This window comes from Scyliorhinus torazame, chromosome 30 (genome assembly GCF_047496885.1).
Source record: "Scyliorhinus torazame isolate Kashiwa2021f chromosome 30, sScyTor2.1, whole genome shotgun sequence".
In the NCBI taxonomy this organism is placed as follows: domain Eukaryota; kingdom Metazoa; phylum Chordata; class Chondrichthyes; order Carcharhiniformes; family Scyliorhinidae; genus Scyliorhinus; species Scyliorhinus torazame.
The window spans coordinates 9,623,323-9,637,998 of record NC_092736.1 but is presented as its reverse complement, the minus strand read 5'-3'; the positions used below and the strand labels follow the sequence as shown (position 1 = coordinate 9,637,998).

The 14,676-nt window shown below is 49.1% G+C and overlaps 1 protein-coding gene across 2 annotated transcripts in view; it reads left to right on the top strand.

Annotated features, from left to right (window-relative positions):
* Window positions 1-14,676, top strand: part of LOC140404359 (proline-serine-threonine phosphatase-interacting protein 1-like) — a 113,807-nt gene that overhangs the window by 69,793 nt on the left and 29,338 nt on the right. For both annotated transcript variants that reach the window (XM_072492782.1, XM_072492781.1), the window contains exons 6-8: window positions 1,855-1,917; window positions 2,785-2,883; window positions 5,712-5,757. In XM_072492782.1, the coding sequence (XP_072348883.1) occupies window positions 1,855-1,917; window positions 2,785-2,883; window positions 5,712-5,757 (208 nt within the window). The remainder of the gene's footprint in view (window positions 1-1,854; window positions 1,918-2,784; window positions 2,884-5,711; window positions 5,758-14,676) is intronic.

Genomic DNA, 14,676 nt, shown 5'->3' with positions numbered 1-14,676 from the left:
GACTTGGATAGTTCAGCAGAAGTTCATTGGCTGGTTGCCTCATGACTGGGGCACAGTGAGGGTCATGTGAGGCAATGCAATTTAGGGGTACGTGCAAGGCTAACGAACGCACCATGAATCGTAGGACGTTGGGAAGTTCAGAAGGCCGGAGGGACCTTGGGGTGCATGTCCACAGATCCCTGAAGGCAGCGGGATAGGTACATAATGTGGTTAAGAAGGCATATGGGATACTTGCCTTTTATTAGCCGAGGCATGGAGTATAAGAGCAGGGAGGTTATGATGGAGCTGTATAGAATGCTGTTTAGGCCACAACTAGAGTACAAGCAGGTTTGGTTGACACACTATTGCAATCACATCCTATAGAGAGGAGATTCACCAGGATATTGCCTGGGCTGGAGAGTTTCAGCTAGGATGAGAGGCTGTTTGGATTGTTTTCCTTCGAGCAGAGAAGGCTGAAGGGGGACCTGATTTGAGGTGGACAAAATTATGAGGGATATAGATAGGGTAGGTAGGTAGGAAGGGACATTTCCCCTTAGTAGAGGGGTCAATAACCATGGGTTAAGGTAAGGGGCAGGAGACTTCGAGGGGATTTGAGGAAAACCTTTTTCACAGAGAGGATGGTGGGAATCTGGAACTCGCTGTCTGAAAGGGTGGTGGAGACAGAACCGTCACAACATTTAAGAAGCATTTGCATGAGCACAAACGTCACAGCAGAGAAGGCTACAAATCTATGCTGGAAAAGGGGATTAGACTAGATGCTTGATGGCCAGCACTGTACATGGTCGGCCAAAGGGCCTTTCTGTCTCTGAGGCTATGACATGGGCACTGGAGGTGGGAGGCTCAAGCACAACCCTAGCATATGTATATAATTGCTTTTCCCAACAGAAAATCCTGGCCTCCTGGAGAGGGATGACAAAGTTCCCAATTCGTGCAGTAACGATCTACCTTCGCTACTAAAGGCTTTGACTCTGAGATTTCCTTTGGATGTTGGGTTTAGGGTTAGGCTCTCCATCTCCAACTCCAAGATAGGTAGTGTTGGTTTTGTTATGGGCCAAGGTTTAGAGTGTATCATGGAGTTCACCTGACCCACAACTTTTACCAGATTGTGGTATGGGGAGCACACGGCCCACTCTACAGGTGTGGGACAGCAGAAATGGAAAAGTATTTTTTAAAGCAAAACCGTGTTTATTCTATGGACTCAAGTTAACCTTTTTGAAACATACAGTGAACATCTTAGCAACCATCAATTCAAATACAACCCCCAAAGAATACAACACTAAGTAATGATTAAGCTGCCCTTTTAACATCCACAAGACTTAAAAAACCTTCAAAGCAGAAAGACATCAGGCTTAACTTCACTACTGAGAACATTTATAATTCTGAATTCGCCAAATGATCCAGAGATGGTCTTTTGATGGCAGAGAGAACAGCAATACACCTGTTTGGTCTGGCTTCAGCTCCAACACTGAAAACGAAACTAAAACACACCCTGCAGCCTGCTCAAAAACAAAAGTAAAAAGCTGACAGCCCAGCTCCGCCCACTCTCTGACATCACTGCAGTAATAAACACCCATTTCTTAAAGGTACTCTCACTACAGTTATTAAGATACACATCCATTTATAAACACCCATTTCTTAAAGGTACTCTCACATGACAGTTTTGAAGAGGAATTTGCTATTTGTTTAGACTGTGAAGGACTGCATTGATTGGAAGGGGAAAGGTTCATAACTGTTTGGGTTTCTCTAACAACTTGTGTGGTTGGAGGGTTATTGATTAGTTGGGAGTGTACTGGCAAGGTGACCTATTTTGGTTTTGCACAAGCTGGACTGACCTTGAGATCTTCTTACCAACAGTATGAAAGTGCCATGGATCACGTTCAGAAGAGCAAGGTGGCCCTGTATAAGAAGACACTTGATGTAAGCAAAGAATTGTGGGATGATTGACAGTAAGGGCATTGTCAAACACAACATACAGGCAAAGGGCAGGAGACACAAGGCGCAAATAATTTGTGTTTCGTGGCATTTTTGTTCAATGGCTGACTTAATAACAAAATAACTTTCATTTATTGGTTCATGGGATGTGGGAGACCCGGGCAAGGCCAGTATTTGTTCATATGTTCATGAGATATAGAAGCAGGGCAGCACGGTGGTGCAGTGGTTAACTCACGGCGCTGAGGGTTCGATCCCGGCCCCGGGTCACCGTCTGTGCGGAGTCCGCACGTCCTCCCCGTGTCTGCGTGGGTTTCCTCCGGGTGCTCCGGTTTCCTCCCACAGTCCAAAGATGTGCGGGTTCGGAGGATTGGCTGTGCTAAATTGCTCCTTAGTGTCCAAGACGTTGGGTGGGGTTGCTGGGTTACGGGGGTAGGGTGGATGTGTGGGCTTGGGGGGGGGGGGGGGGAGGGGGGGGGGTGCTCTTTCTAGGGTGCAGTCTCGATGGGCTGAATGGCCTTCTTCTGCATTGTAAATTCTATGATCCTATGAACACAACATAGATCATTCTGGTTTCTGCAGCTCACCACTTGCTGAGGCATTTTGGGAAGCGGGGGTGGGGGGGGGGGGTGTGGGAGGGGTAACGGAAGGTGAGGAGGGGGGGGCGGGGGGGGGAGGTGGGAGGGGTGACGGAAGGTGAGGAGGGGGGGGGAGATGAGGGGTGAAAAGAGAGCGGCAGCGACCTACTCCAGTATTAAAGTCGAGCTGGATGGCGCAATGCTATTTGCAGCTCCCAGCTTCAGCCAGACATCTGACATCGCAACTCTTGATTTTTGTGTTGTTTTAACTTACCAGTCAAAGAAAAACTACGAACAGAAATGCAAAGAGGCGGATGAGGCGGATCAAAGTGCAGAACGGGCGAACTCAACGGGAAACCAGAAGCAAATTGAAAAGGTCCGAGTCGCTGCCGAGAATAAAATCTTCATTTCCCTCTGGTTGTTTTCCTTTTTATAGATTTCTTTTCCTTTTGGCCAATTGAATTTGTTTCTCCTGAAATCTCTCCCTCATTATTGTTTAATGTTTGTCTCTTATCAGGGCAGCAGGGTGGCGCAGTGGATTAGCCCTTTTGTCTCACGGCGCCGTGGTCCCAGGTTCGATCCCGGCTCTGGGTCACTGTCCGTGTGGAGTTTGCACATTCTCCCCGTGTCTGCGTGGGTTTCACCCCCACAACCCAAAGATGTGCAGGGTAGGTGGATTGGCCGCGCTAAATTGTCCCTTGATTGTAAATAATGAATTGGGTACTCTAAAATTATTTATAAAAATAATGTTTGTCTCTTATCTCCTTGGGCGTAATCTAACCGAATTGCAAGAGTCCCATGTCAAGCACGTTTAGCCGGGTGTTTCCCACGGCTCGAAGCGCAGAGAAAGATCACGCTATCTACCGGGACCTTGTTGCAATCCGGTGCCTCAACGGGGAAGCCTCCGAGGCCACACTTAGTCCTGTTCCCTTCACTGAGGAGCTCTGCTCGCCGTAAACCCCACAGTGCAGGAGATGGTGTCCCATTCTCTCAGCCCTCCGTCATCCCCAAAAGCGCCAACTCGCCTAAAAGAGGGTCCTTGGGGGGGGGGGGGGGGGGGGGGGGGTTGCCCCTGCCAGGCTGGGAGTGCCAAGATGCGTGTGTGGCACCAGCACTGCCAGAGACTAGCTGTCTCACTCTAATAGGCAGTTTTGACATACTGATCCTGCCCACAATGGGCAGGATGCAGATCGCGACATCTCACGAGATCCCATTAGATCTCACGAGGCGTGGTTGACCGGATAGATCCCAGAAGAGGGATCTCCCGGGATCTACCAGCCTCGCCGTGCCCAGATCGCCTGAACGGGGGCAATGCCAGTAGACCGCGTTCCTATATTTTGGGGTTGGTCCTGTCTTAGTTTTATTATCTGTTTGGGGTTTAAGCTCTGCCCAGCTGACTATCTTTATTCCATTCAGGCAGTGGTGATGTCTATTCGCTTTAATCTGAGATCTTTCACCATTTTTTCACCATCTCTCTTTCTGTTCCTCGTTTTCTTTTGCTCTCTCTCTCCCCCTCCCTGTCACTCTCTATCGCTGTCACTCTCTCTGCCATGCTTTCTCATGTCTCTCTCTCTCTGTCTCTCTCTCCCTCTCCCTCCCTGCCACTCTATTGTTCTCGCTCTCCCTGCCATACTCTCTCTCTCTCTCTGTCTCTCTCTCTCCCTCCCTGCCACACTCTCTCACCCTCCCTGCCATTCTCTCTCTCTCTCTCTCTCTCTCTCCCTCTCCCTTCCTGTCACTCTATTGTTCTTGCTCTCCCTGCCATACTCTCTCTCTCTCTCTCTCTCTCTCTCTCTCCCTCCCTGTCACTCTCTATTGCTCTTGCTCTCCCTGCCATACTCTCTCTCTCCTCTCTCTCTCTCTCTCTCTCTCTCTCCCTCTCCCTCTCCCTCCCTGCTGGTTTCTCTCACGTTCTCTCACTCTCCATCGCTCTGTCTCCCTATCACAGGTTGAAATAGACTTTGCTAAAATTCTCCTGGGGGATGGGGTGGGAATTGACACGAGGCCTGTGTCCAGTGTAAATTTAGGTTGTCCCAACCTATTATACTTGTCATGAGTCGACTCGATATAACCAGGCATAAAGTAACACCACTATCACCCCAAAAAATCATTGTGGGTACTTGGTGTCAAATGAAGGGCCGAGAATGGGCGGCATAATCGTTTCGAGAAACCAAGCAGCAAGGTTTTAATCTAAACTCAGCTTTTCAGATTGTGTACAATACCTGAATTGTTAATGCACAAGACCCCAGACTGACGTTGTATTTGGTCTGTTGCCCATGGCCCATGCGTATTTTTCTAGTGCCATCTGGAAGTGTTAATTTTAACTTGTAATCCCCGTGTGCCTCTGATCAGCGACTACACAAACTTATAAAGATATTACAATCTGGAGTGATGCACCAAACTGCTGTTGTTATTCTGGTCTCCCTCGGTGACTCGCTTTGCCAACCCTCCAGGGTTGGGCCTGGAGTCGCCATCAATCGAAGATCAATCTCCGGGACACTGCTCTGTGCAGCCCTGGAGAAAAATCATCGGGACGTTTTATTGTCTTTTAACACCAGATATAAAAATATTGAAAATGGGAGAGGAAGAAAAAAACTGTTTGGCCATCTGCCGATTGCCCCTCTTAAGGGCAACACAGCAGAGTAAGGGTCACCTGGCCTGGTTGACCAATCAGGACTCCGAGTGGGGAATCATCCGGGGGAGGGGAGGGAGGAGGAGGCGGCATTCCAGAACTAGCTGCAGACGAGTTGCTGCTCTTATAGACCCTTGTAAATAAATTCTTTGTTGTTCAGTAATGAAGTCTCCGAAAGTGCATCATTACAGACCAACAGTCGAACACCATCCAATTGGGTAATGAACCTCTTTGCTTTCCAATTGGCGTAGGAAGGCAGGCAGGCAGCACGACCATAAGACATAGGAGCAGAATTAGGCCACTCGGCCCATCGAGTCTGCTCCGCCATTATTCAATCATGGCTGATATTTTTCTCATCCCCATTCTCCTGCCTTCTCCCCATAACCCCTGATCCACAAGGATGGATGTGTTGGCCGACGACTGGCTGGGTGGGGGGGGGGGGGAGTCCTGTGATGAAACCTCAAGGAATATATTTAATCACAGTTGGGGACAATTGGGGATCCCGTGCTGATCTTGCGTTTGTCGAAAGGAGCACCGACGGCATTTAAGTGATGTTTGTATCTACTCCACAGAGTCAGAATAAGGTGAAACAGTCCCGGGACACAGTGAATGATGCAGGTACGTTCCATCCATCCCTCACTGTGCGAACCTCGACCAAACTCTTTGCTGCTTCTCCAAAACACTGCTTCATTCCCCAGTAACCCCCAATATTACCCAAACCACCTGCAAACGTTTTACCAACCTGTCTCCTTCCATAGTCTGTGCCCCAACAACAAGGTTTGACTCAATGTGGGTCCTTTGAGTTTAGTTCCACAGGAGACCAATTATCTTCGCCTATAAGACCTCCAATCTTTAATTCATTATTATTATCTCCCATCTACAATTTCCTGTCTGACCGCAGTGAGGTTTATTCTTTACAGCATTGAGGCCATAGTTCTTGAACCACAGGGTGAGCAGCTTGCTTGTAAGGTCCACGTCATGGTACTCTCAACTTTTATCTCCATTCATTTTTCATTTATCTCATTGGGCAGCACGGTAGCATAGTTGTTAGCACAATTGCTTTACAGCGCCAGGGTCCCAGCTTCGATTCCCGGCTTGGGCCACTGTCTGTGTGGAGTCTGCGCGTCCTCCCCGTGTCCGCGTGGGTTCCCTCCGGGTGCTCGGTTTCCTCCCACAGTCTAAAGATATGCAGGTTAGGTGGATTGGCCATGCTAAATTGCCCTTAGTGTCCAAAATTGCCCTTAGTGTTGGGTGGGGTAACTGGGTTATGGGGATAGGGTGGACGTGTGGGCTTGGGTAGGGTGCTCTTTCCAAGAGCCGGTGCAGACTCGATGGGTCGAATGGCCTCCTTCTGCACTGTAAATTCTATGACTATCTCATGTTATGTCACAGTGACTATCGGTCACGTCCAGCCATGGCGCATTAATCTAAGCGACATATTTTGTGTCTTTGCCAAGGACGAGTGAGTGGTTCAAGAATAGAGTTGAGTTTGCGCAGAACCTTACACAGGTGTGAAATTCTGTCCTTGCATCACCCCTACAGGTTGAAAAAAAATTTAAAAAAATCACCAGCAACAATTTTGAATGCGTAACATGTTTGGGGAGGGGGGGGGTAAGGGAAGGAGGGGTGGAGCGGGTTTGCAGTTAACAACATGACCGTGTGGAATTGGCAACATTGGAGAAATGATTGGTGCCATATTGTCCATCACAAGTTAGCCTCAGTAATGGTAACCATGAAACCATTGTCGATTGTCATAAAAACCCGTCTGGTTCACTAATGTCTCTTTAGGGAAGGAAATCTGCCGTCCTTACCCGGTCTGGCCTACATGTGACTCCAGAAAAACACCAGTGTGTGTGACTCAGAACTGCCCTCTGAAATGGCCAAACAAACCACTCCGTCTCAAGAGCAATTAGGGATGGGCAACAGATGTTGGTCGACGCAGCGACACCCACATAAAAGGCTAATGTACCTGAGAAAAGACGCGCAGTGTTTGTTTTTTGGTTGAGAGGGTGCAGGCACCAGGAGATCAGGAGTGCTCCCTGCTCTTATTGATCCGAGTGTTGTAGGAACATTCATTAGCGACACGGGCCACCAGAACAAACCGGCGCGCCAAGGTCACTCTGCTCCTGACCTCATTACACTTGGTTCAAAAATAGACAAAAGAGCTGAACCCCAGAGGTGAGGTGAGCGTAATTGACGTCAACATCAAGGTCACATTTGACCGAGTGTGGCATCAAGGAGCCCGAGCTAAACTGGAGTTAATGGGAATCAGGGGGAAAACTCTCCGCTGGTTGGAGTCATACTTGGCACAAAGGAAGATGGTTGCGGTTGTGGGAGTTCAATCATCTCAGCTCCAGGACATCATGGCAGGGGTTCCTCAGTGTCCTAGGTCCAACCACCTTCAGCTGCTTCATCAATGTCCTTCTTTCCATCATAAGGTCAGAAGTGGGGATGTTTGCAGATGACAGCACAATGTTCAGCACCATTCGCATACGTGACTCTTCAGATCCATGTCCAAATGCAACGAGGCCTGGACAATATTGAGGCTTGGGCTGACAAGTGGCAAGTAACCTTCGCACCACACATGTGCCAGATATTGACCTGGGAATCCGGTGCCGAGTAACACATCCCCCGACTCCCCAAAGCCTGTCCACCATCTACAAGGCCGCAGCAAATACTCTCCACTTGCCTGGATGAGCGCAGCTCCAACAATATTCAAGAAGCTTGACACTATCCAGGCCTACCCACTTGATTGGCACCCCATCTACAAGCATTCACTCCCCCCACTACCGACGCACAGTAGCAGCCGTGAGCATCATCTACAAGATGCACTGCAGGAACTCACCAAGGCTCCTTCGTCAGCACTTTCCAAAGCCAAGACAGCGGCCATCTCGAAAGACAAGGGCAGCAGATACACCATCAAGTTCCTCTCCAAGGCCCACACCACCCTGACTTGGAAATAAATCACCACTCCTTCACCATCCCTGGACCAACAATCTTGTAACTCCCTAATACCACTCTGGCTGTACCTACACCACACGGACTGCAGTGATTCAAGGAAGGCGGCTCACCACCACCTTCTCAAGGGCAAATCGGGATGGGCAGTAAACAGTGGCCTCGCAAGCGACGCCCACCTCCCGGGAATGAATTTTGAAAGATGGACCGTGGCTTCGTGTCCCAGCTGACGACGGGCACGTTTGACAATGCAGCTGTCCATCTGTACAGCGTTTGACTGTCACTCGCTCACGTCGTGTGCCAAAGTCCTGGATTGGAGTTGGAGCCGAGAACCTTCGGGCTTGGAGGCAGTGAGCCATGTTGGCATTGAAGGCACGAATTTGTGCCACAGACAGAACAGCAGAGCAATACTGAAAGCACCTCCAATTCTCCCTATAATCAGTTGGCCTAATCGGCAGCTGTGGTCCACACGTTTACAATTTTAATAATTGGAAAATTGCATATTTCAGGAAATTTCTGTGCTTTGTTAATGAAGTTCACCTCAGCAGCTTAGTAGCTTTTTTGAAATAGTTTCAGTTCCAGTATACAGTATACAGTGAGATGTAGCTTTAACTCGTTACTTAACCTTCTGAACAGTACGTGCAGTATTTCACATTTGAATTCTCAGATGCCTGACGCTGAAATTGTGTTCGGCGATCGGGCGGAAAATGGGCTCCGACCCCTGGCTTGATGCCGGTCAGCCATGCTCCGCCCCCTCCGAATGGCGTCATCGCACCGCGCGCAGTCGCGATGCCGTCGCCGCCTCATCGGTCCGCCCACCCATGATGCTCTGCCCCAAATGGGCCAAGTTCCCGACAGCGCAGGACACGTGCGGTGTCACAAATTGTGAACCCGGCTTGGCGGCTGCGGACTGTGCCCAGCGCCGTCACACTCGGCCGGGATCCGTGCCACTGGCCAGGGAGGCGTCCGCGAGGGCTGGGGCCATGGGGTGGGCTGTGGGGTCGTGGATGGTGGGTCGGGTCCACGCATGGCTGGCGCCATGTTGTACGGCCATTCCCTGCCCATTTTCGGCACCGGTGCTAGCCCCTCACATGGTACCAGAATCGGTGAGGGGCTTGCGCCGATTTTTTTCACATAAACCTCCCACATCGAGACGGCAATTGGCCGCAGGAACGGAGAATCCAGCCCACGTCATTGCTGTGTGGTAAGTGTTATAACCTGCCTGCTTACCATTGGCTGGGGACTAATGACAATCCCACAATCCTGTGGGAGTATGAGCCTCCCCAATGAGGGGGGCGGAGAAACCATTACTAAACTCCAAGTATAAATAAAACTGCCCAGTTTAGGAACCAGCAGGAATATATATATATATAGTGCAGCAAGGGAAGTTGCTGCTGCTGTTTTATATATATATATATATATATATATATATAATGTTATTGTAAATAAATGTTATTACTTTGTATCCTTAAACTCGTGCTGGATTCTTCGTGGCCCTTACAAAAGTAAGTTTAAAATTAACTTGGAAGTCCTTAATTTTGTATTGCCCAAGCCTGTCTGGTAGGCCTTGTTGTTATGGAGGCCTGTTGTTGCTGTGGCAACTTCTCTTTCTGCCAGGAGCGTAGGGTTGGGTCAGTGGAATTACTATTTTCTTTCATAACTAGATGCCACCTGAAACAGGCAAGCTTGCAAGTTAATTTAGTTAGCACCTCCTCTGATATACTTTATAAGCTTATCTGTACTGAGACGCGCGTGATTATTTGGTTGGCGATGCACAGCATGCACACTGTTGTCATCTGTACATACATCTGCACATACACCAGGGACTGCAGCACAGATGTGACAGCCACAGCACCACTAGAGGGAGCATCAGAGACGGGTATAAAGGGTCGAGCCCAAGGCAGGATCCTCCTATTTTAGAAGCACAGAGCTAGTGAGCAGCAGCACACAGGGATAGCTTAGCATAGGCAGTTTACCTTAGTTTCACTGGTCATACCTCTTGACTGTTTTACACCTAGTTGAGCTCTGGAAACAGAACGAACTCTTTGAATAAAGTGTTTGTGTTAACTGTAAGTCTACAGTCGTTATTCAGAATTAGAGAATAACATAGTACCAGGAGTGGTTTCAGCAAGCCAGCTAGACACCAGCAAGAGAAGAGAACTTAAACCAGACATTCGACCAAGGAAGGCCTCGCAGCATTCGGACCCTTCAGATACCAATCGGCACGGTGGACCCAATCTAACCTCCACGCCTGCTCCAGACCACTGGTAATATGCACTCCAATTGGAAACTTTTCATACAACAGTTCAAAACATATCTAGAAGCTAAGGATCTAACCACAGCGTCTGATGCCAGGAAGATAGCCTTGCTCTTATCCCTGGCAGGTCCACAGGCATTAGAAATATATAATTCCTTTACCTACCTGGAAGGGGAGGACAAGGGCAAGCTGGAAATAATCATCAAAAATTTGAAACCCACTGTCAATCTGAAGTCAATGAGATATTTGAAAGATTCAAGTTCACCGGCGTTTGCAACAACCGGGAGAACCTTTCAGCAGTTTTGTAACTGAGTTAAAATTACTAACTCAATCCTGCAACCAGATAGTCAATGGCATATCTGATGAGGGACTTAGAAAATCCTGATTAAAACGAAAAGACCTAACGCTAGAAACATGCAAAGTCTATTTCAGCACAAGCGGGTATCTAATTAATACCCATCACCTCAATACAATTAACGGCCAACTCGATGGACAATTAACCCAATGACCCCAATTGACGAAGTTTACTCCAAAGGCACTCTGAAGCGACCCCATCTGCCAATTGGTTGTAAAAACAACTGCTGTCAAACACCAAAAAAAACTTAATAATTGTGCCTCACAGCTAAGGGTGGGCGCTAGATCGCAAAGGTCGCCCAATAATCGAAGGAAGGATTACTCCACCGCTCCAGTCAGAAATCTTTTCACAAAACTCCGCTCCCAGAGGCGGAACAGGGGAGGAAATATTGGAGGTGAGATTCCAGGGTTTTGATTTGGCCGAACAGCCTCACTGCCAGCCTCACACTGTCTTTGTCAGCTTGTTAATTGGGCTGCTTCCACCACTAGCTAACTGACAGAAAGAAAAGGTGTAAAACTATCTGTTACAGTCATAAATAGATTTTGCTGCTGATTCATATTTACATTTCCTCCTGTGTGTTTTTAAACTAACTAGCAGGCTCACATTCGTAAGTGCGAAACGGAAGCAATGCATTCTGGATGTTTGGAAAAGTTCATTTATTGTGAAATCATTTTTTTATTAAAATGCATGTTTGCGAAGTTTCACGCAGTTGGAGAAGCTGATTATCAAGGTGTCCTTTCTGGTCTGTGTTTCCTGCTTTGTGTGGGCGGGGTAGCCCGTGTCAAGCCAAGAAAGCTTAATCCGTGCAGTGCAGAGGCCACATTATATAAACTGGTTGACACGACTGCATCCAGCGCTGCACGGCTGCGCAGTGGTTAGCCCCGAGAAAGTGCCTTCTTGAACCGCTGCAGTCCATGTGGTGTAGGTACACCCACAGTGCTGTTAGGAAGGGAAACCCAGGGGTGGCATGCGGCGCAGTGGTTAGCACTGGGACTGCAGCGCTGAGGACCCGAGTTCAAATCCCGGCCCTGGGTCACTGTCCGTGTGGAGTTTGCACGTTCTCCCCGTGTTTGTGTGGGTTTCGCCCCCACAACCCAAAGATGTGCAGGTTAGGTGGATTGGCCACGCTAAATTGCCCCTGAATTGGAAGAAAAAAATAATTGGGTACTCTAAATTTATAGAAAAGAAAAGGAAGGGAGTTCCAGGATTTTGCCCCAGCGACACTGAAGGAACAGCCGATAAATTTCCAAGTCAGGGTGGTGAGTGACTCGGAGGGGAACCTCCAGGTGGTGGGGTTCCCAGGTATCTGATGCCCTTGCCCTTCTCTAGATGGTAGTGGTCGTGGGTTTGGAAGGTGCTGCCTAAGGAACCTTGGTGAGTTACTGAAATGTATATTGTAGATGGTGCACACGGCTGCCACTGTGTGTCAGTGGTGGAGGGAGTAAATGTTGGTGGAAGGTGGAGCAATCAAGTAGGTTTCTTTGTGCTGGGTGATGTGGAGCTCCTTGAGTGTTGATGGAGCTGCACTCATCCAGGCAAGTGGATTCCATCACACTCCTGACTTGTGCCTTGTAGCTGGTGGACAGAATCTGGGGAGTCAGGAGGTGAGTTACTCACCGCAGGATTCCTTTGTTCTGCCCTGGTAGCCACAGTATTAATATGGCGAGGGAGTGGGCTGAGGTAGGGTGCTTTCGGAGGGTCGGTGCAGACTTGATGGGCCGAATGCCCTACTTCTGCACTGGCGAGATTCTACAATTCTATGAAATGCTGCCTTGATGTCCAGGGCAGTCACTCTCACCTTCCCTCTGGAGGTCAGCTCCTATTGTCCATGTTTGACCAAGGCTGTAATGAGGACAGAAGCTGAGTGACCCTGGCGGAACCCAAACTGAGCATCAGTGAGCAGGTTAGCACTGTGTGTAAGTGCTGCATGATAGCACTGTTCATGACTCCTTCCATCACTTTGCTGATGATGGGGAGTAGACTGATTGGGCGGTAATTGGCTGGGTTGGATTTGTCCTGTTTATTGTGTACAGGACACACCTGGGCAATTTTCCACATTGCCGGGTAGATGCCAGTGTTGCAGCTGTACTGGAACAGCTTGGCTAGGGGTGTGGCAAGTCCTGGAGCACAAGTCTTCAGTAATGTTGCCGGAATTTTGTCAGGGTGTTTGCAGTATCCAGTGACGTCAGCCGTTTCTTGATATCACGTGGGGTGAATAGTATTGGCTGAAGTCTGACATCTGTGACGCTGGGGACCTCCAGAGGAGGCTGAGATGGATCACCCCACTCGGCACCTCTGGCTGAAGATTGTTGCGAATGCCTCAGCCTTGTCTTTTGCACAGATGTGCTGGGCTCCTCCATCATTGAGGACGGGAATATTTGTGCAGCCTCCTCCTCCAGTGAGTTGTTTAATTGTCCACCACCATTCACAGCTGGATGTGGCAGGACTGCAGAGCTTAGCTATGATGCGTTTGTTGTGAAATCGCTTCGCTCTGTCTATTACTTGCTGCTTCTGCTGTTTGGCACATTAGTAGTCCTCTGTTTTAGCTTCACCAGGTTGCCAGCTCAGTTTTTATTATGCCTGATGTTGCTCCTGGCACGTTCTCCAGCACTCACCATTCAACCAGCGAAGGGGTGTCGCGAGGACTATGTCTAAGGTGGTGAAAGTCCAGGTCAAGCCAAGTTGGGGGCTGGCACTATTTGGAGTGACGGATGAGCCGGGAGTGCAGGAGGCGAAAGAGGTCGGTATCCTGGCCTTTGCGTCCCTGGTAGCCCGGCGGAGGATCTTGCTATTGTGGAAAGACACGAAGCCCCCCAGCCTGGAGGCCTGGATAAATGAGATGGCAGGGTTCATCAAGCTGGAGAGGATAAAGTTTGCCTTGAGAGGGTCTGCGCAGGGGTTCTCCAGGCGGTGGCAACCGTTCCTAGACTATCTCGCGGAGCGTTAGATGGAGGTCGGTCAGCAGCAGCAACCCGGGGGAGAGGGGGGGGGGGGGGGGGGGGTGTATATGGGTGGGCGGGGAAGGGGGTTTTCCGAGGGGCACCTGAAAAAGGAAAAACATAAACATATGGGAAAGTCAATATGTGCGGGAGGAACCCATTGTACAAGTTCTGTATTATGTTGGATTGATATGTTTATGTCCTGTTCTGTTACTTTCTTTTCTTTTTTCTGTTCCCGGGGGGGGGGGCATTGAATGGTTGAAAACTTTTGTTGAAAAATTCTGAATAAACATTTAAAAAAAAAAAAAAAAAAATCATTGAACCAGCGTTGATCCCCTGGCTGGGCGGTAATGGTCGAGTGGGGGATATGCCGGGCCGTGAGGTTATAGATTGTGGCCGAGTACAATTCTGCTGCTGATGGCCCACAGCCCCTCATGGATGCCCAGTCTTGAGTTGCTAGATTGTTCAAAGCCTAACCCATTTAGCACGATGGTAATGCCACACAACACGATGGAGGGTCTCCTCAATGTGAAGACGGGACTTTGTCTCCACAAGCACTGTGCAGTGGTCACTTCTACCGATACTGTCATGGACAGATGCATTGAAGTCCCCCACCCCGAATACATTCTGTGCCCTTGCTACCCTCAGTGCTTCCTCCAAGTGGTGTTCAACATGGAGGAGCACTGATTCATCAGCTGATGGTGGCCGGTATGTGGTAATCCAGGAGGTTTCCTTGCTCATGTTTGACCTGAAGCCATGAGACTTCATGGGGTCCAGAGTCAATGTTGAGTACTCCCAGGTGCGACAAACCCAGGGGTGGTGTCTGGGATGTTATCTGGGATTCTGTGAATATGTCTATGTCAGGCTACCGCTCCCACCGCCACCTTCTTCAATCACTCACTGATTGGGGTAGTTACACCCGCAGTGAGCTCTAGGACCTTTACCCAGCCCAGTGATGGTGATGGGGAGCCTGCAGTCGATGGGGTTCCCATGCTTCTGCAGTCTTTGTTCTGGATGGTCAACATCAAGCG